This window comes from Vigna umbellata, chromosome 5 (genome assembly GCF_029865625.1).
Source record: "Vigna umbellata cultivar VRB3 chromosome 5, Vumbellata_1.0, whole genome shotgun sequence".
NCBI classification, from domain to species: domain Eukaryota; kingdom Viridiplantae; phylum Streptophyta; class Magnoliopsida; order Fabales; family Fabaceae; genus Vigna; species Vigna umbellata.
Window position 1 is genome coordinate 64,672,328 of NC_142169.1, and position 22,752 is coordinate 64,695,079.

At 32.3% G+C, this 22,752-nt stretch overlaps 3 protein-coding genes across 4 annotated transcripts; 1 reads left to right on the forward strand and 2 right to left on the reverse strand.

The window, feature by feature from the left end:
- Window positions 1–711: 711 nt before the first annotated feature.
- On the reverse strand, window positions 712–1,518 carry LOC148198810 (uncharacterized). The gene has a single exon (XM_088115921.1). It carries the CDS (start codon window positions 1,516–1,518, stop codon window positions 712–714), a length of 807 nt encoding a protein of 268 aa, XP_087972047.1.
- A 4,316-nt stretch (window positions 1,519–5,834) lies between these two features.
- On the forward strand, window positions 5,835–10,665 carry IM (Alternative oxidase family protein). Of its 2 annotated transcripts, none has more exons than XM_088091919.1 (9): window positions 5,835–6,000; window positions 6,235–6,440; window positions 6,835–6,928; window positions 7,194–7,309; window positions 8,304–8,412; window positions 9,189–9,257; window positions 9,656–9,727; window positions 9,819–9,866; window positions 10,241–10,665. In XM_088091919.1, exons 1-9 carry the CDS (start codon window positions 5,928–5,930, stop codon window positions 10,453–10,455), a joined length of 1,002 nt encoding a protein of 333 aa, XP_087948045.1. In that variant the 5' UTR covers window positions 5,835–5,927; the 3' UTR covers window positions 10,456–10,665. The 2 variants fall into 2 exon arrangements, with proteins under 2 accessions (XP_087948045.1, XP_047163290.1); XM_047307334.2 differs by having other exon boundaries at window positions 5,861–6,192; window positions 6,263–6,440.
- A 9,424-nt stretch (window positions 10,666–20,089) lies between these two features.
- LOC124832977 (1-aminocyclopropane-1-carboxylate oxidase) lies at window positions 20,090–22,320 on the reverse strand. The gene is made up of 4 exons (XM_047307331.2): window positions 22,144–22,320; window positions 21,800–22,026; window positions 20,943–21,276; window positions 20,090–20,737 (listed from the first exon to the last, which is right to left on the reverse strand). Exons 1-4 carry the CDS (start codon window positions 22,246–22,248, stop codon window positions 20,450–20,452), a joined length of 954 nt encoding a protein of 317 aa, XP_047163287.1. The 5' UTR covers window positions 22,249–22,320; the 3' UTR covers window positions 20,090–20,449.
- Window positions 22,321–22,752: the final 432 nt, after the last annotated feature.

The window sequence follows — 22,752 nt, forward strand, 5'->3', positions numbered from 1 at the left end:
TAATCTCAAGCTGGTTGAAAATTTGCTTGAATCGAGCCAATTGTTTCTCATTCTCTTTATTAAAAGGAATGTTGGGATAAGGAAGGTGTTTCACAAACTCTTTCTCTTTTTGCTTTTCTATTTTTCTTTGCCTTTATTTTCTTCTTCTCCTCCAACAGTCTCTTCTTCTACTTCTTTTCCTCTTTGATCCTCTTTTTCATTCTTTTTCTTTTCTTCTTCTTTTGACTTTTCTTTTTCTTTTTCTTTCCTTCCAACTTTTTTCCCACTTCTAGTGAATATAACATTACATTCTTCTCTAGGGTTAACTTGAGTATTTGTAGAGAATTGTCCACCTTGTTGGGTCGTCAATTGCTTAGCCAATTGACCAACTTGCACTTCCAGATTCTTTATGGATGCATTAGTACTTTTCTGGTTTTGGATGGATTGTTGCATAAGCATCTGCAATGTTTCTTCTAATTTTGTAGTCCGATAATTTCGAGATGGATAATGTTGAGCAGGTTGGTACAGATTTATACTACTAGAAGCATCTTGAGCTTGTCTCCATCCTTGATTGGAGGGATTAGGGAAAGGGTTGTTGAAGAAGTTTTGTCTTCCTTGGTTTCCCATATAATTGATTTCTTCAGATTGGGAACTACTAGGAACTTGACAATGGTCATTAGGATGATTATCTCCACATAAATTACATCTCATAACTTGGTGATGCGACTGAGCTTAAGCTTGCATTGCTTGCAACTGCCGAGGTAGCTTGGCCATATGTTGAGTTAGGAGCTCCATTTGTTGGGCAAGAAGTTTGTTTTGTGCAAGTAGTTCATCCTGAGTGCCAAGTTCATAAACTCTTCTCCTTTGTACTTGTGTTCTCCCATGTTGACTCTGCATGTCAGGGGAGGCCGTATTTTCAATAATAATAATGGCTTCATCAGCAGTTTTGAATAGAACTGAACCACCAAAAGATGCATCTAGTGTCATCTTAGTATGAGGTTGCAAACCATTGCAGAAGGTCTGCACTTGCATTTCTAGACTGAATCCATGGCTGGGACACTTTCTCAGTAAAGCTTTGAATCTTTCCCAAGCTTCACATAGTGGTTCATTTACTCCTTGGACAAAAGTACCAATTGCAGCCTTTATCTCTGTGCTCTTTGATGGTGGAAAGAAACGAGCAAGAAATTTGTGTTCCACATCCTCCCAACTAGTCAAACTTTGATTAGGCTGTGACTCAAGCCAAGCCTTTGCTTTACCATTCAGAGAAAATGGGAAAAGTCTCATGTACAACGCTTCTTCATCCTCCCCCATTACACCCACTGAGCCACACAATTCATAGAAAGTGACCAAATGAGCATGATGGTCTTCATTGTCCATGCCAGAGAATTGATTTGAACTGATCAGCTGGAGTAGAGCAGGCTTCATTTCTGCCAGCTTGTCACTCATAGTGGGCCTCACAATGCTTGAGAAATTCCTTGGGCTAGTGTAAGCAATAGAGTCCCCTATGGTTCTCCTCGGAGGTGGTCTTGTGCCATCCATTTCGTTCAATAGAGAAGTATTAAGCATCTCAGTGTTTGATTGTTGAAAAAACGTGAAGATTCAGGGGCAGCTTCTTGACTTATGGTTCGTCGTCTCCTTGTGCACTATTGTTTCCGCGAGCTGTTTTCTCGATCTCAGGGTCCTCCTTGTACGAATGTTTCCCTGCATATACTAGAGAACAACCAAACTCGAGCCACAAGTTAGCCCAAAAATATAAAGATAATAATTACAATAAAACAAAAAATTATACACAAAAGAATAAAATCTAAATCGGTTAAAGATTACACAAAAGTCTAGTTTTAAACATCGAGTCCCCGACAACGGCGCCAAAAACTTGTTGGGTGATTTCGGCAAGTGCACCGAATCGTTTCAAGTAATAAACCATGGTAAGACCAGGTATCATTTTCCCAAGAGACTCGTAATACTAGAGAATTGTGCGATTAACAACTCATCTAGACTCAATAGAACAACATTCATTTATAAATATGTGCAACAAGATAAATTCACAAGTATACAATCATTGTACTTTGGTCATTAAAGACACTTAGATATGGACAAGACTAGAAATGGTATGAAATGACATTGTTAAGGTTAGTTTTCACCTATTTCACTCTTGTGCTTACCCAATTTCATTTCCTCTCCATCAATTTACTAAATTCAATCCACAAAAACACTCTAGCCCTAATCCCTTAGGTGAAAGAGCCTAGGTTTTCCCTATTAAACCCCAATCCCTTGGAAAATCTAACAAGCAAACCCGCATTAAAGAGCTAGGATCTTAAGACAACATGTGAATTATCTTCCATGCCTAGAATCAATAACCACAAGGACTCTTGTTTCAGTTCAAGGTTCCATCTTACATCCCCATAATCCATGAAACCCCAAAATCAAGTCATGAACATTCCTATTACATGCAATCTTTAAGATTGGAAACAAGAATACTAACAATTGATAGAAAAGGCATATATAAATACGAATCAATCATCCATTACACAAGAATTCATAGGCTACATCTAACCCTAACAAGATGAATCTGGTTCTCCACTTCCATGGAGAACCTTAGAGCTTACAAACATGGATGGAAGAAGAAGGAGACCCAAAGGAAGAGAAGGAGATGTTCCCATAAGCTCCTCACGCCCTCCATGAGCTCCAGCAGTGAAATTGCGCCTCCGAAAAACCAAAGACCAAAGCCCTTCGCGTTTCTAAGTTAAATAGACAAATCTGCCATGTCAGCAAAAATTGGCGCTCCAGCGCCCCTGTGTGGAGGACGCCCCAGCGCACGACAATCATGATGCAGTGGCGCTCTAGCGCCCTTGAGCCAGGGGCGCCCAGCGCGCGACAATCATGATTCAGTGGCGCTCCACCGCCCTTGAGCCAGGGGCGCCCCAGCTAGGCTCAACAACACTACTTCTTGGTCTGGTTTTTCTGCAGATTTGCTTGCTTTTGTGGCTGGTTTAGTTCTCTACATTGTTGGAGATTCTCCGAAGCATAGTTTTAGCTACAAAATAAGGGGATTAGTGATGAATTTATACCAATGTAACCAAAAACACATTTATTTAGAAAATAAGACAAAAGACGAAGATTAAGCAAGTTACACGCTAGAAAAGAGTTAATTTTGCTACTAAAATGATGCTTAGATAATGTACCTCTAAGAATAGAGTAAAATTGATGGTTGAACAAAAGTAAATTTTTTAAAATCTATAATTTATTTATTGTTCAATTTTGTGTATTTATTATACAAGAGAGAAAGATTTTTTTGATAAAAAAAATCAGTGATTTGAGATTTTAAATATAAATATTTATGATAGACATTTTGTAATAAGAACATAAACCATAATGTAATAAATATGTATGATAGACATTGTAACAAGGACATAAACTATAATTTAATAAATATTTATGACAGAGATATTATAATAAGGACATAAACCATATTTTAATAAATATTTATGATATACATATTGTAATAAGGACATAAACCATAATTTAATAAATATTTATGACAGACAAAATAAGGACATAAACCATAATCTAATAAATATATATTTATATTGATTAGGTTTTTTTTTTTAAGATTAACGGAAAAAAGCCATTCAAAATAGCATTAACTATAATTTTTTGCCAATTGATAAAAAAGGTCAAACAAAAAGTTCTAACCACTTATATAACCTAAATCAATACCAGTTTAAACAATTATAATTGACATCAATTACATATAATCCTAGGTAATGTTAAATCAGAAAAAGCTTTATTTATACTTATTTGTTTATAGTTATTTTAAACCTGAATAGACTTCCAAAAATGATTGGGTTAATAGAAAGAGAGCAATTGTTGTTTGGTGCAAGGAACTTAGTTAGAAGACATGCAGGAGCCAACCGCGTGAAAAGTGGCACGTAAAGACTGGTGTGTTAGGATTTGATCTTGATGAGAGCAATGAACAGCTCACAAATGTTTGTTGGGCGTTCCTGCATTATACCACCACACACGTATACAAACTTGCAAATAATAAATCCTTTTCACAACTTGTATATACCTACCATTACCTGCCTCCTATTTTTGCCAACACTTTAACTTCCTTACGAAACCCTTTCTAAATGTCCAATGCCAATTTTTCCGTCCTTTTGTTTCTCGCTTATTCTCATCTTTATTTAATTATATTCGCTAGGCTTAAATGTACCTTTCGTCATATATTTTATAAAAACCACTCATTTAGCTTTCTATTTTTCTTTTACAATTTTGTTATTTAATGTTTAATTATCTATAGTTTAACTTCTGAATTTTTACATATTTTTTATCTCTGAATTTTAAATATAGTTTACTTTATTATTTTTTAGTTTAACTATTTTTAATTTTTTGTTGCTTTAGACATATGATAAAGACTAGGGATAGAAATCGAACGGAATATTAACATTTTGTTCACTTGACTAGATTTGAAAGAGAGTGATTGAATGAATTTGAGATGATTTGAATGTAAATTTTTTTTTGTTTATTTGAGTGGATTTGGAAGTAAGTGAAGGTGGATTTAGAAGTAAATTTTTATAATGGATCACAAATTCTACACTAATTCTCAGAAACTTTATTTCCAAATTCACTCTCAGTTACCTCCAAATTCACTCAAATAAACAACAAAAAATGTACCTTCAAATCATCTCAAATTCATTCAAGTGAACAATGCCTAAGTGACTTGTTATCAAACATATTTTTTAAAACTTAAAATTATAAATAATTAAAAAATATAGATTTTTGTAAAATATACTAACCAAAATTATTATATATATATATTACATAGATTTCCCATGATAAATTATTGGGAAAATTTTTTTTAACTGTAAATATGTAATTTCACAACTTAAAAAATTCGAAATTTGTGAACTAACCTAGTTAATAGAAAAATAGAATACATTTTTGGCATTCTTTTTAATTTCAATCACAATTTTTTTGTTAATTGGTGTTTTGGTTGTGCGATATACGTTATAACATATGTTATATGCTAATTAGAAAATAGATGACACTTCCGAACCTCTCTATTTTACAGTAAAATAGAAATGACTATCGATAGGATACAGTAATAAATGCATAACAAAAGTGTTACATATTTTATAAAATCTTGAGTTATTTATATTATTCTTAATCAACTTTTATTTTTTAAATATTTTAAGAAAAAAAGTTAAATCTTAATTTTGTAATTAGCATAGAGGTTGTGTTTTATTCTTATGTTTTAATATGCAAGTTTAAGTTTTTTATTCATTAGTATTTGTGAAAGGTATTACTGATCAATGAACATGTATACAGTAATTAATATGTAGTAAATATAATCATTTATTTTTCTATTTCAAATTTATATGTAATTTTTGGGTAAGTATTGAATTAAGAACAATCTAATTATATATTAACAACAATTTAATCACGATTCAATTATTAATAATTGTGTTTTGTTTTAAATTAATTAATTTTAGTATTAATATTATGATAACTTAATTATTTGATCAATCAAATGATGATTGATTCAGCATGTAGATATGATTGTACGGTTATACATTATATAAACCTAAAATAATAAAATTAAACATTTTCTTTTGTATAATTCACCTATCAAACTTCATAAAATTATTTTTTATGATCCGTGCGGTATCTAAAATATTGGATTATATATACTTTACTCTCCAAACCTGTTCTACATATTAAGATATAGAAAGAAGAAAAGGCTAGAAGTTATTACCTCACATATAACTAGTTTTTAATTTTTGTGACATATATTCTATGAACCCAAAGGTCGATTAAACTAAAATTTTCCGTGAAAAGACAACGAAATACCGAATTTTGTATAGTTGAAAGAAAAAAACAAAATAAGGAAAACTGAGCAGAAAGAATATCCAATACAGGGGCACGGGAAGTCGCCGGAATTGCCGTAAATGGGGCATTTGATAAATCTAATGCCTCCGTGGACCTCTCACCCTGTCGTTCTCCTTTCTTCTATTCAAGGCCGTTAATTTCTCTCTCTCCCTCTCTCTCTCTCTCTCTCTCTCTCTCTCTCTCTCTCTCTCTCTCCACACACACACACACCTCTCTATCCCTCTCAACCATGGCGGCGATTCTCTCTTCTTCACTCTTTGCTTCCTCCTGTCTCCCCAAACCATTTTCTCATCCTCGAACTCATACCGCTTCATCACTTCTCAAGTTCGTAACCCTAACCTTCCTTCTTTTGTTCCTTTTTTTCAGTTTCATTCTCTGATTCCATATTCTCTAGGGCTCGCGCTTCTCTCCTTCAGGATAACGAGGAAAAAGTGATCGTGCAGGACTCCTTCCCCTCCAAATCATCTCCACTTCACACCACTAATGGAAAATCTTCGGTGGACTCAATTAGCACCTCTGCGTTTGAGAAAGGGATTATCAAGGTCGAACAATCGGTCAATATCTTTCTCACGGTAATTTCATTATCATCTTTCAACTCTCAACTAAAATTCGCTGTCAGAATCAGTTACTGTTGTATTGTTACGTATTCTTATTTATCGTTCAACTTCTTACCAAAACATTTTAATCGAGTTCGTAAGAGTAAGAGTATTTAGCAAGCGTCTTACGCAAGGTTTTAAGAAACGGTCGCAGTTTTGTCGGTTTCCTTGGTATTGAAGGAAACCGCACACAAATGAAGTTGATGTGATCAAAATTGGACAACCTTGATGTTGGGCGGAAAACAGATAACCTTACACAGTCGAAATTTTTTGACTCGTCAGTTCTGCTTTTGGGGGTTGTTATTGTTACGAAGAAGGGTGTGAGTATTAGTCGTTATTTACTTATTTTCAGCTTGGCTGATAATTTCAGGATTCTGTCATAAAGATACTTGATACTCTGTACCATGATAGAAACTACGCCAGGTTTTATGTGCTGGAGACTATTGCCAGGGTTCCTTACTTTGGTAAGTACTTGGAATCCTTACTGCTACACTTGAATATCCTTTTTTTTTTTAAATTGAAACTGTATGTTAGGTTTTGATTTTAATCTTAAGTTCACGACCATGTTTGGAACTTACAATATTTTAGCTATACTGTAGTAAAAATTACCAAGCTCGTTGAGCATCACAGTCAATTTTGAACTTAATTTATTTGTAAATGTATAGAGTCCCTGGGAATTTTCATTGTGACTTTTCGGTATGAAGTTTTGTGTATTGTTATCTATGGCAGCCTTTATGTCAGTTCTCCATATGTACGAGAGTTTTGGATGGTGGAGGCGGGCAGATTATCTGAAAGTACATTTTGCTGAGAGCTGGAATGAAATGCATCATTTGCTCATCATGGAAGTAAGATCTCTGCGAAAATATTTCATTCCAGCCTGCAAATTTTGTTAGTTTTCCATCCAACAGTTGTTTTGTTTTTAGAGGACCAGTAGTTGAATGTATTATGAATTTATGAATAAACTTAACCGTTGGAGCAGAAGACCTATTGAAAGTAAGAAAATTGAGGAGATCACTTACATTAAGGGAAGGGAAAATTAGTCGTACATTACTATGTGCCAGTTTGAAGATAATGATTGGGGTCCCGTAAATGTGCTCCTTACCCATGCTTACTTTTGTCAATGATAACTTGGTAGGGGAAAATGTATTCAGCTGGCATGTTTTATTCCTTTTGTTTTTAGGGATAAAATATGATAGTTAAAGAATTCAGTATTTATCCTTTGTTCAGATCAAAGCTATTTATACTTTGTTCAAGCCCATCTTCAATGGATTGTAACAATTGGTCAGGAAGCTATGCTCATTTTTATCACTACAGCAAACATTGGAAACTGCTTTCTGAAAGTTGTTTTGAGGTACCAAATAACAGAACATGTTTTCTGCAAAAAAATTCCACACAAATACTAGAAAGTCAAACAAAAATTAAAAACGAATATCAGAAAGTTATTTTTAACATTGGTGTGCATCCATAGAATGTTGCATTTCTAACTATTTTTTGTTGGCTGTTAAGTTTAGGAGAAGTCAATTTTTACTCCTGTAATGGTTGTAATTTTCTGTTTTATTGAACTGTCGTGCAATGACAGTATCAACAAAGTGTAATGTCTTCAGAAAAAAGCTTTGTTTTTCCTGCACCAACCAACATACAATGTTTATCTGCACTAAAATTGAAAAATATTATATTTTTGGTATGACGAATGGGCCCTTAAAATGAAAATAGAGGGTAAAAGTATATTTCTAGGGGGAGAGGCCTTTGCAAGTTTTGTAGTTTCACATGCATTAGTTGTGACTCTATTTCTTATGTACTTTATTGCATGAGATGATAAGCTTGGTCGTCTGACTGCAGGAACTAGGAGGGAATTCTTGGTGGTTTGATCGGTTCCTTGCTCAGCATATAGCAATATTTTACTATATTATGACAGTTTTAATGTATGCAATAAGCCCAAGAATGGCATGTAAGTATTAAATGCTTGAATTTTGTTTAACTGCAGTTGCTGCTAGTGTTACATCTTTTATTTTGTTGTTTATATTATCTTTAAGTGATCATGTGAGGAGTTTTTAAGACATCAAGTGAAAAGTTCCCAATTGTTTGATTGAAAATATAGAAGTTGCCTGCACATTGAGGAAACTTTTGCAGCTACTCTTCCTTTACTATTGTCACTGGTTGTTTACTTGGTTGTACCAGTAATAGTAGCAAAGGAAGAGTATCTGCAAAAAGTTTCCTCAACTCCCATATGGCCTTTTTTTTCTCAGGCATCTATACCCATATAAAAAGGGATATGATGTTTTAGGGTACAAATTTTGTATGTCCTATTTTACCCTTGTAACTATCATTGTGAATGATTATTTTCCTCCCACGCTCTTCAAAATCACTCCAATCTTCCAATAGCATACCACAAACCAATAATTTATTCTTTAACCTTCATTGTCACTTTGTTTTTTTTTTTCATTGATTTAGTTTTTAAAGAATATAGAGTCATGGAGTGCCTCGTTTTCCCTAATAACTGATAAAAAAAGAGATAAACAGAAGATATTAAACTGTAATGAGGAGGTTAAAACAATCAAAGTAACGGTTCAGCACAAACAAACAAGAATGGAGCAACTCCTTGGTTGCCTTTTCTAAATTATCAATATTTAGTCACCATGTTTGATTGAATTATATTCTACTGTTAGTTACTTGGAATCTTGGTTCTTGAATTATTGATTCTGTGAATGGTTCATTCTGCCGCAGATCACTTTTCTGAATGTGTAGAGAGTCATGCATTTGAAACTTACGACAAATTTATCAAGGTCCAAGGAGGTATTATGGATATTTCTTTTGTCTTTTTTTTTTCATTTATGTTTTTATTCTTTGTTTATAGTTGGTTTTATGCTTTTCTTATAGACCAGAAAAGCAGTTAGCCCGTAGCATAGATTAATATTGACAGGCAGTGGTTATTCTAGCTTTATGTGAATGCTTACATTTTTCATTTTCCGCCTTGGATTAAATTGGGCGTGAAATCACCTTATTTGTTGTATAAGCCAACAGAAAAGAAAACAGATACTGAATTTTTTATTCAATCATAATATTAGTGATTTTATTTGATGATGAAAGTTCCTTATTAGATTGTTCCTCTTTCCTTCCCATACCCATTTTATTGTGTCTATTTGTGCCAGGAGCTTAAATAACTCTAACATGGTTTGGTAAAATTTTTGCAGAGGAATTGAAAAAAATGCCGCCTCCTGAGGTTGCTGTGAAATATTATACAGGAGATGACTTGTATTTATTTGGTAAGCTTTTATAAATTTTTTTCTCTTTTATGAACTGGGGTTTCTTCTGGAGGAAAAACCTGGAATTCTCACTTCACATAATTTTCCTCAGATGAATTTCAGACTTCCAGAGTTCCAAATTCTAGAAGACCTAAGATAGGTATGCTTTATATCAACACTTTGGAACCTGGTCCAACATTACTTTTTTTTACTAATATTCTAATCTGAACTGTTGTGTCTGGGGAGGGGATTTTTCTAGCACAGGTCCTTCAGAATAATCAATGGCTCAAGTTTTTTAAATGGGCTGATCATTAATCACTTTTTGAACACTGAATATTATTTGTGCTGTTAATTGCTCCTGTCCTGAAGTGGAAATATTTGTACTGAAATTTCATTGTTGTGGTTTTGTGCAATCCCTTTATTCTAGTATAATTATTTTCTTAAGAACAAAAAAATGCTTCTTTGCAGTGGACTTTGGAATTTGCTGTAAAAAATTATCACATTGATGATTAATAGTTTATTTTTGTCATTCAGACAATCTGTACGACGTATTTTTAAATATCAGAGATGACGAAGCTGAACATTGTAAGACAATGAAGGCTTGTCAAATCCATGGTAACCTCCGGTCACCTCATTCATATGCAGAGGATGTTGATGATGTTTCAGCCTGTGCTCTGGAAGTAGATTGTGAAGGAATAGTAGACTGTATAAAGAAATCAGTTAATCCTGATCCAGCCAGAGTGAAGTAAGACGTGGCACAATACATAATAAGATAGGAGGCAGGAAATAGTTGAAATTTGGATGTGGCAAGTAATTGCCTTATAGCAAGTAAATGTGCAATTATTTAACCTTAAATATTAATAAATCAACATAATGAAATATCTTATGTAGACAGTCTTCTGTAGGTTAGATGTTCATACTTCACTCATTGAAGGTATAAGAGAAAATAATATTATGAAGATCGTCTATAGTTCTGCACTTGCCTTTTCCTTATTTTTTGAATTTGGAGATTTGCCATTAGAGGTATAGGGTTCCATGCATTGCCTTGTAGAACCATATCTATCTGGACCTGTAAATTTGGTTCCCTCTTATGTTTTGGTCCTCACCTAGGGTAAAAAAGGGTAAAAAAATACCCACAGTGCAAAGAAGCTTCCTATTGAAAAAACTCATAAAATCAAAATGTTCACAAAAAACTTATGAGTTAAGATCAGACTATGAGTTTTTTTTTTTTTTAAATATTCATTTTAAAATGCAATTAACTTTTAATTTATCATTAATTTAAATATTTTTATTTTGTTAAATAATTATATATATACATTTTAATTAGACTAACAACTTTTCTAAAAGATTTTAATAAAATAACTTGTTTGCTTACATATAAGAAGATTATATAATAATATAGGACTTTTAAATTCTTAATTGATTAAATATATTTTAAAATAGTTATTTAATTTTGTTGTAAAAAAATCTGGTCTAAATTTTATATCAAAACTAAATAAGGTGTTTCAATTTGAAAGTTTAAATTAATAAATTATGAATATTAAATTTATTAATTTTTTATTATATGTTTTTCTAATATATAACTTAAATTTATACTTTAATTATATTAATTATTTTTTTAATAATATATATAATAAATATATATCTAAATAGATATTCAATAATTATAAAAAACTTTAGTATGAATTTTATTAGATATAATTTAAAATTTTCATATTTTTTGTTAGACTTTATGATTTTTTTATAATATTTGAAATTTTATTAAATGTTATAAATGTTTTTTTAAACAATAGATTATAATCAATAACTATATTAAATTATATATTATATATTTCATTTAATAAATAAGAATAAATATAACATAAAAATATTGATTTAAATATAATAAAATTAAAATTTATTAGCTATCTAATAAAATATATAGTTTTATATGTACACAAAGGATATTGTTTTTAATTAATATATTATTTTTAAAAATTAATTAAGGTTTTACAATCAGATCAAATCCATTAACCCATTTAAGTGAGAATTTTGAGGATTGAAGGCTTTCTTTTTCACTAAAGAGAATCTTCTAGAAGAAGACTTTTTTAAAAGTTTACTAGCAATGATTTTAGGATCATGAATTAAGTTGACAACCCTATTTATCAATATACATATTATGACAAATGAAAAAAAAAAAAAATAGAAGAAGAAAAATGTCGTGGAAGAAAGAATATTATACTTGTGATCATGAAATTAGGCTTGCGCATATGCCGGTGAATTGAGTTTTAGAGTAAGAAAATATTTCCATTGTTGAAGTTTGTTTTTATTAAGATTTGGGGCCTGTAAGCTCCTTGGATTGATTATGATAAGGGGACATAGGAGGAACAAAAGTGATTCAATGGGATGGTAAGACTCATCAATGAAGTTAATCCTGACCTTTATTATAAGAAAAATTAATTACCTAAATGAGATTTCAATAATGTGAGCCTAATTTCTTAATAGAAAACAATAATTTGTATCCAATTACGAAATTTCAAATCGGAGATCTGCTGAACTCTATTTAACATGTAATATTCAAAGTATAATTTACATATTTTGGAAGTTAATTATTATTAAAAAAAATTAATAACTATTTAAATGAAGAACTTAAGTATTAGACTATTTTTTTATTAAAGATATGATCACTAGAATTTCTCTATGTGAACATTTCTACATGAGGGATACTCATTTTAACTCACACGCTCTCTGTATTTATAATTACTTCTTTTATTATTATCTCATTTAACTTAATAGTGTTACCGCTATTTAGATGTTATTTCTTGTGTTCATTATCCACAATTCGAGATTGGATATTTTACTTTATTTATACACCTTGATCATGGAATCTCAATAAAAACAAAATTAGGCTACTCAAGTTTGTGCTTTTTGGTGAGGAGTTCATGGAAGCAAAATTCAACTCCGAAGATTTTAGGAGCTTAAGGTCGAGGAACAAAGTGTAAATCAATAAAAGACAAGAGGTCACAAGAATATGTGTAATGATGATTTATTCAAAACTCTTATCTTCAGTTAAATTAAGTGTAATCTTATTTTCATTCAAATTCAAGTTCTGTATGAAAGAAAAACCCTTTAAGAATAAAGTGGAAAAATAATTCAAAAAATATCTAAAAAAAAGTTAAACAAAAAAAATAAATCATCTTGCTTAATTTTTTTTTCGTTGATGAGATGCATCTTTCCTTCTTATATTATTTTAGAGTATTTTATAAAGCTCTAGAAATTTCTAGACATTTCTAAATACTTTTAAAACAATTTCCTTTAATTTTCTAAAAGGTTCTATATTTTATAAACGTATTATGTTTTTTTTTTATCTTATCTTTTAAGTTTCTTTTCTTGCTTTCTTTTTTCTCGAGTCCTTCCTTATTTTTCAAATATTTCTAATTGTTTAATGTTTTTTTGTTTCATCCAATCATTTAACCACCTCAAATGCATTTTTTTTGTCAAGGTGAGAGAGAACATAGTATTGAAATGTGCATAAAGAATTGGAAAGCAGATTATAATCACTGAAATTATGATCAAAGCAAATTTCGACTAGTTATCTCTATTCAAATAAAGACTGATTTTGTATGTTGGGCTTAAAAGATAAAAGTCCAATATTAGAAAATTTTCAAATAGAATTATAAAATGATTCTAGAATTGATTTACAAAAATATCTAGAGATGTTTATCTATATAGGATGTATCTAGATAAGTTTAGAATTATAAAAATGTTTTAGAAAGTTCTAAAGAATAAATTATAGCTGTTAGATAAGTGTTGTGGTGAAAACATCTTAATCATTGGTTAATAGGTACCACTAATCTAAATAGGTGATGGTTATATGATTTGAAAGCAAACCAAAAATTTTATAACTACTCAATACAATTAAGTCTTTCCTTTTTTTCAAAATCTTCCGATCTCTTCCAAATCTTAAACACTTTCAAGCCTTTAAAGTTTCCTCCCAACAATCTCAAACCCTAACAAAATTAAAGAGTCCAACCACTAAATGTAAAATTGACATCTATAAATTAAAGACTATTCCGACAAATGTTGTCTTACCAATTCTACCAATTCCATACAACCCCAAAGCCCTTACATAGTTGGATTTTAAGTCTAACAGTTTTTTCAACACTTCAACTCTATCATTGAGTCCTACTGTGAATGGAGCCCCATTCAGTGGTGTGTTCCTCAGCTGCTTCATAAGATTTTGCACCAAAATCCGAATGAGCTCATCACCCTTGTCACCGTCACTAAGTAAGAAATATTTAAAAACAAATGAGGGAATCACATTGTTCAAAGCCATCACACGCTGGTGTCAAAACAAAGCTCAAAGACACAAGAAAGCTCAAAGACACGGAACATGTTTTCATTTTAGAAAAGCTATCATTTTTTCATCGTAACTAACCCTTATCTTTAATAATAATAAAAATTATATAAAAGATATAAAACTTATTCATTAAAATATATAAGACATAAAATATATAAGATTTCTGAAACAAGATAAACAAACCACACACCACATGACAGCGATTCTGTAAAACCATGCATATATTATGAAAAAAGCAGAAACTGATAAAATGGTGCTCTTATACACAGATATATAGCAATACTACGTAATCAGCTAACAGCAATTAACGGAGCACCATGTTGCATGCACCTTTTCTCATCCAAAACGAAAACCAGGTAGTTCACTCACTTACTTCATCGTATCCCTCCACTGCTCAACCCTCTCATTCGGAAACCTCTCTACGTGCCACACGAACAATGAGTTATCATCCAAAATAATCACACGACAACCACATTGCACAAATTGCACAAATTTATAACCATTTACAACTTAAACGAACCTTAATGGATATTCGGACCTCTTGCAATCACGCTACAAACCGCCCATTTCAAAAGTTGAAAGAACTATAAAGCAACTAATCAAGACTCAATTCTTTTTACACAGTTTCTGGGCTTGGCTCAGTGCAGGACTCATCGGTGAGACTTCGTTCGTGGATGGCTCTTTGGACTTTTTACTCGACTTGTGTCTGACACAGCCACTCTAGCAGCGCCATCATCACCATCATTCGTCTAATCGCAAACTCGACGAAGAAGGACGGAGATTTCTTGGAAATACGATTGTGATCAGGCGTTGCCTGAAGACTGCGAAAAAAATACACGAAGGAAATAAACCCAGTTAAACCCTAAAAGTTGGTAGAGACAGACAAATTTGAACAAAAAAACATTTGGCTAACGCATTTACCGATTTACCCTTCATCCGGTCAAAAAGTGAAACCATTGTGTGTGGGCCCTGTAACCATGTGGCATGTGTTTATTCGTTACATCTGGCAGGGCATCTAAACCCCTTAAAATTAAAGGGCAGCATAGTCGCAACCTTCTCAGAATGATCATCAGCTTTTAACAATGAAATTTGCAGACGAAAGAACAGTGAATTTGTTGACCATTTTGGTTTTGTTTTATGCGGGCATACGTTGAAGTTGTTACTTTTGGAGACGTGGTTTGATGTGGGAAATGTAGTGTAGTGTATGTGAAGAATGCTTTGGGAGTAAGGCAAGAATGCAAGGTGTGGTGGTGCTGAATCAGTTTCCCATCTGAGCAAGAGATGATGCTCCGAAAAGCAAAAGCAAAAGTAGAAAAGTAAATAGTAAAGGGAACACAGATACATGAATGCCTCTGCACTGCAGGCCTATCCTCTGTGATGGACTGTTTCTATCAGCGAAAGGAGAACATACTGTAATCAACTCATTCCTTTGAACCAAAGTGTTTAAGATAACTATATTGCCCTTACTCCATCATTCTTATGTAATGGATTTAGGCACGTGTATAATTCAATATATATGTCTTCAACTTTCAGCTTCTCCTGCAATTGCCTCTTACTTCAAATACTTACTTTGAGTCATTGGAACAAAAACCTCGGCGTTGATATTTAGTATCTTATGCCCTGTTTATCGTTTCACTGATGCGAACACTTTTTAAACTTCTTTTTATTAATATATGTCCAGATTTTTTATAGTCATTTTTCAATTTTTATTATTAATCTTCATTTGTTTAGAAAAACTCTCTTCTGATACTTTAAATCAGTTTGCTCATGCACGGGTTCATTAGGTCTCGGCGCGATGCTATTCAGTGAAAAAGAAAGCAAGTTCAATTAATTATGAGGTTTTAGTCTACTTAAACCTTGATATTATGAAATTTACTTAGGCATTAAGATTCTTAGTTTAATATAGTATCATAAATATAATTTTGAACTTATCTTAGTTTTTTTTAAGGATTATTATATCATTTGCTATCGATTTGGAGCACCATCAACGTTTAATTACATGTTTGATATATATATATATACTTCGACCTGAGACAAGTGTATTGAAAATCCTATTAAGACTAAATATATAAAACAATTTTATAATAGATAAATATATTTAAACTTTATTTTATAAACTGATTTTATGAGATTGAACTAAATTAAATTTTCTCTTTTAACAAATTGAATAAATATGCAGATAAAGAAAGATGATTATCATCTTAATTTTATTAATCTCACTAACTAATAATGTTTTTCTAACAATGTTTTACTGAAATTTACTAAAAAAGAACATAAAAACTCAATTAAACACAAGATAGACCTCATTAAATAACGTGAAATTAGTTATTATTAATTATATTTTGGACTATCGTACATATTTGTTTTATTATATTTGAGTTTGAAAGTAAATATATAATATTATTATTTTATTTATTTATAATTTAATATTTTATGAAAACAACACACAACATCGCTCTAATTTAATACTTGTTTAATACAATGAAAACAGATTTTATTTATATTATTTTTTAGAGTTTAAGTACATTACCCAAGTAGTTTGCTTTGACAAAACATGAGTTTCTATGGATTAGATTGTTTCCCGAAAGAATGAAAACAAACGTATGTATAAATAATACAAATATACGTTTAATAAAAGCTTAAATATAAGATCAACAAGACTATTTTTTAATGTAAAACAAAACTTCCTGTGTAGTGTCGCCCTTTACTATATGTTTCGGATGTATAGGGCTTTGTCGTCCAATATCTCCACGTCCTCCTCCACTCGTACTTCGTATGTCCGGTCCTCCGTACTCGCTCTTCAATTTCCTCTTCAGTTTGCGGGTGAGAGACCTGCGAAAGATTCTCCGATGCCAAAGTCAGTTGAGAGCAATGACATTTTTCTATCGAACAGTAATAAATGTGCAGTAAATGCAACCTATCTACCACTCACCCTGAATCTGTATTTATAGTTTTCGCTATGGGCTTGGGATTAGTGAAAAGTTAATCACGGCCCAAATTCAGCCCAATAGCTTTTAACCTCAACTTACCATAAACCTGACTAATTAGCAGTATGGTCGGCCGCTCTCCTAAGTTCGGCTTTTGAGTCGGCCGGTCCCTATGGGCTTCATGTGTAACAAACGGCGTGTCCGACCGGCCTTCGTAGTGTATCCGGCTAATGAGGTAAAATCGTGGCCGGCCCTATGGGCGTCATGTGTAACAAAACGGCATGTCCCGCCGGCCTTTGTAGTGTAGCCGGATGATGAGGTAAAATCGCGTGATCTTGGTCGTCTGGGCGTCCGGTTTGTTGCATCGATCCTTCGATGACGAACCAGAATAGCGCGTTTGGTCTAATGTAGACGCTCAGCCTATCAGGCGTCCAGTCCCTACTGGTACACTATAGTTGATTGAACCTCTTAGGTTTTTCCCCTTTAATAGTTTTCAAGTGAAGAAAAACATCCCTCACTTTTTCTTCTTCTTTTGTTTATTGTAATATTAAGAAAAATATTGTATTATTAAGATCAAAATTCAATTTGTTAAAAATAGATAAAATTAAATAGTTCAACAGTTATTTAGTTTCTTATTATTTTTTAAGATAATAAGAATCATTAAAATAAAACAAATTTCTCGTTATTTTGAAAAATATTACAAATTTCTAATATATCCACCTTTTAAAATAAAAACGTGAGTTTTTATGGTTACAACTAAGAAAATTTCATGTCGTAAAATCTTTAGAAGATTTGTTTAATCATCAATAAATGACTTTATAAAAGTCTCAGAAAACAACATCATTACTGCATCACACACATACACACGTCTAATCCCAAAACTAAAAAACAAAACCCATAAAAACAAAATTGAACTAATATGTTGAATTAACGAACCATTAACTCTTTAAACATATAATTAAGAGTTTTATAACAAGATATAATGTATTTGTACATTCCTGTCTATGTGTGCTATATCGTTATCGATGGTGGAATCTGAAGGGTAAGCTATGAAATGTATGGAACTGTCATTTTTCTCGTACTTACACCAAAAAACTATATAAAGCTTCAAATTAATTTTCAGTGGCCGCGGGTATGGTTCTTCTTTGGACATTTGCATGGTGGAAAGCCTAAGGATAGATTCGTTATCCTTATATTACACTGAGAAGCATAATTACCTTAACAAGTGACCTATGACTGATGTTTTATTTATCTTGCCTTGTCATTTTCATCAAAGATTTGTGTACTGTCAGTTACATGGTAGAGTGTCCTTTTTGACTGAAAAAGTTGCTGCTCTCAACGGGAGTGCATTATCTTATTATCTACACAACCGCTATTTTTGCATGTAATGCCAACACATTAAACTATTAATCTTATATCATACAAAGTGATAACACAATCTCGTTTCAGATTATCAGCGATAAAGTAACAGGAAGGAAAATCTATGCTGTAGATACACTTTAGTTAAGCCATCACTTCAGTGCAATATCCTATTCTATTCACACGCTTTGCTTCACCCCTTTTCCTAATTAAAGTTCATGATTTTCCCTTGCAGCCTATTGTAATACTAGTGAAACATTTTCTTAATATTTTTTAAAATTTATCGATAACCATAAAATTATGAGTGTAGTTGATCACTTATTAAAAATACAGATTTACGCACTTTTATATTTCTGAAACAAATTAGAGAATAAACTATTATAAATTTGTCTGGTCGCAACAACCATCTTATGATTTTCTTGATTAATAAAAAAAACTAATAATATTTGATTGTATATCATATAGCAATAGATCAATTGGTTCGGTTCTAATTTAATCAGAAATGTTGAGTTTGAGTGATTGGATATAGTTATTTTCGGTGGAGAATGTATGTATTAGTACAAAGGAAAAACAATAACATAATAAAAAGATTGTTTTTATATTGAAGAAATTAAACTAGATTTGGAGGAGCGGTGTTGTGGTCCCACTACAGCATTATGAGTTGTAGAAATTCCCCATAAGAGGTTTTAAAAATGAGGTTGAAGAATATAAAATTAAGAAGAATCATCTAGTTCTCTTATGAATTGCAGTGACCTACTTTCCCCAATTCTTTAATAAATTTCCAGATGCTACTGGCAGCCATTCAGTGCTGGTTTTCAAATCCAAGGAAGCTGCTTTCTTACCAACTTTAGATTGCCAACATGATTAAAATTCTTGTTTGGTCCTGTCCAATACTTATAACTTATCATTATTGTGCCTTTCGGTTCCTCAAATGGAAACTTAATTAATTACCAATCAGAAAGATTGGTATTCCCCCCTGCAAAAAGTAACCCCTATCAGAGGTTGGAACCACATTAATTAATAGTCCAACATGTAATTCAACCTTTTTTTTAAAGAAAAATAAGGTACGAGACTTGAATGTTTGACATATATATGTTGAATAAGACCAATGGCATCCGAAATGCACGTTTGGAGTAATTGAAGTTAACAAGGGAGTGGTTACTAAATAACGATAGATTAATGCTTTGCACTTTTGCCTTTACATCACATCATCAACTATGAAAAACCAAAACCACGGGACATGGTACTCAATCCAGATTGGAACAAGATCTGACAAGTGGGTTCGATCACTGTTGCTACATGTGTCAATATTTTACGTGCATATTCAACTTAACTGCCCATAATAAATCCAAATAACCATTGTTTGTAACGTCATCAAACTAACACAATTCTCCAAATAAGTATAGATGATTACATGTGAGCCGTTCCATTTCATGGGGAAAAACTTCAAGTGAAAATCATCTTACCTTTTAGTATTTCCATTTATTTCAATTTCTTCTGTCCCCACTTCCTACAAAAAGAAGGGAATAGCTCACTAATAGTGCTAAGGAGTCGTCAATTCCCTTTGGCCACTTCCAAACTTTAACTGTTTGCACTCTTCACTTTTATAATCGGAGTTTATGTTTTCAAATTGTATTTCTTCGTAGCACTCCTTAATGAAAAGAAAGAAAAACTTTGAATGTGTTTATTTCTTCTCTTTTTCTTCTAAATCACAAGAAAGGGTGCGATAATATCTATCAATATAAAAAGAGAGAGAAAGAGAGAATATATGACTCTATAGTACTGTTCACAGAATCATAAGGCAAGGAGGAATTATGAGAGACATATTCTTGTAAAATGGGCAAGAGGAGGTTACTTTCTAAAACAGTGTATCACTACGTCGCATTAACTTGACCATCATATCACAGACGACATCTCTGATCACACACACACCAACTAAGATCAACCTAATACTTTATTTTTTAACTAATAAATATTATATATAAGGTTTGATTATACTGCACAAGCTTCCATACCAATTATCAAGGGCATCAAACACTATACGCTGAGCTGAGTAGCCTTTCTTTATTATTAACATAAACACACATACGTTCCCATACTTATATATATTTATGAGGCTCAAACTGTGGCTATGGGCCCCACATCAACGCTTGACACGGCCTTCATAGCTTCAAACCTTGGTTCTTTAGCCTGAAACTTGAGACCAGCATAGAGCTTCATGTAATCATTAAACACAAATTTCGGGTATACTTGGCTTGTTTCATCCGATTCCTTCACCAAGGCTGGTGCTGGAGAAATCACAGCATCATCACCGGGATTATAGAAGGAAGCCAGGGACATTCTGGTGCCATCCGTCTGAGCAATGACTCGGTGCATGACACTCTTGTACTTGCCATTGGTTATGACCTGTTAATGTCACGCCCACAAAAGACCAAAGCAGATAAATTATTTAGAGGAATTAACGCCAATAAAAATGCACTGAAAGCCAAGGCTATGTATCACTATGCTGTTGGGTGTGATCTGTGATTGGAACGTTTATATTTTGTTGTATAAAGAAAAAGTGACAGGTGAGAAACATTATACGGTAGTGGGGTATGTAGTGTGTATGTACCTCAAGTTGGTCACCGAGGTTGATGACAATGGAGTGACGCATTGGTGGGACATCGATCCACTGGTCATCCTTGAGGAGCTGCAGTCCACTGACCTTGTCATCTTGGAACAGTAGGATAATGCCACCGGCGTCAGTGTGAGCTCTTAGGCCCTTTATCAGATCAGGGGTCGGACAAGGAGGGTAGTTGCTAACTTTCGTGCCAAAATTTGGGCCCTTCGATCCATAGAACACCTTCTTCAGGTACCCTTTCTCCAGTCCAAGATTCTCACACAGCAAGTCAAGAAGATGCTCTGCAAGTTTCTCCAGTTCTACTGCAAACTGCTTCATTATTTTCCTGAAACAACAAAACATATAGTCAGACACAGCTTTTATACCAAAAGTAAACATAAACGAACAAGGGTGTATGGTTTGGTAGATCAGTGCATGAGTTGATTTAATTGAAGTTTACAAACATAAATTTGAAAATAGATTTCATATTTTGCTTTGGTACTTTTTCTTTTTTTTTTTTTTTTGTTTCAAACCAAATTAACCTGTGCAAGTACCTTTATAAACATATAAGGTGAAACTGAGTTTATTGGATAAATTGGAGTTGAGGGAGAAGGAAAATGAAACATAACCTTACAGTTTGGAGAGTCACAACATCCTTTCAAAATGTAAAACCAAAGAAAGAAAACTTTGGTTAATTTTATTGTTAAATAGGTCTGATTGTAATGAGTCTGATCTTAGTTTTGCCTTGAAATTTAGATGGAAATAACCGAAGGAAGGTTGACTTCCCAAACTGAGTTTGCAAAGAGGTTTTTTCAAACTTAGTTTGTAAATTTTGATAAAAATATAGACTTGATGTAATTAAGTGTGACCTGTAGTCTTCATCAAGATCTGTGTTCTCTGAAACATTGGAGACTGGAAGATGGCGCAGAAAAAAGGTACTTTCCCAGTCCAAGTCACTGATTTCTGACTGAACTGACTCAAGACCTTTGTTGGCCACCATTTCTTTGAACCTTTGCTCCATAGTCTTCTTGTAGTGCTCTTTTGTTAACTTCTCCACGGTGTCCATCAACTCAATGGATATACCATGGTTCACCAACTTCAAATCAAACACAAAGCAAAAACCAAAAAAGTTAATTAATTAAGCCTTTTTCACAAAAACGCATGCATGATAAAATTTGATTGGTGAGTGGGGAGGGACGTATATGATTAGTACCTCAAAGAAACCCCAGTTCTCACAAGCATCTTTTATCATTTCCATGGCAGCTCCTCTCTCTTCAGTGTTAAGCTTTCCCATGTCAACAACTGGAAAGTTTGCCATTTCTTTCTTTCTTTTCTATCCCTTTAAACAACTATGTGATTGTGAGGATATGCTGTGAGTAGTGATGCTTTCAGGGGTGCAATCTGTTGTATTTATAGAACTCAACTTCTGGGAGAGGCTAAGAAAGGAAGAAATTTATTTAATTTAAGAAAAGAGAAAGTTGTGCGCGGACGCATGTTGTCTAATTATCTACAATTCTTTTCAATTTTTTTATTTTTATAAAGTTAAATATATTTTTAATTTTTAATCATTTGAAATAAAATTCAATTTTATTATTTTAATATATTTTAATCTTCAAATTTTAAAAATAAATAAATATAATTATTTTAATTTAATTATATTAAATCTTTTCACGTATGAAACATAATTATTGTATAAAATTAAAATAAACTGAAATTTAAATATTAATATAAAATATATTTATACATAAAAATAACATATTTAATTTTTTTATTATAATATTTAATACACTAAAAAAATACATTAATTTTTTTATTATAAGAT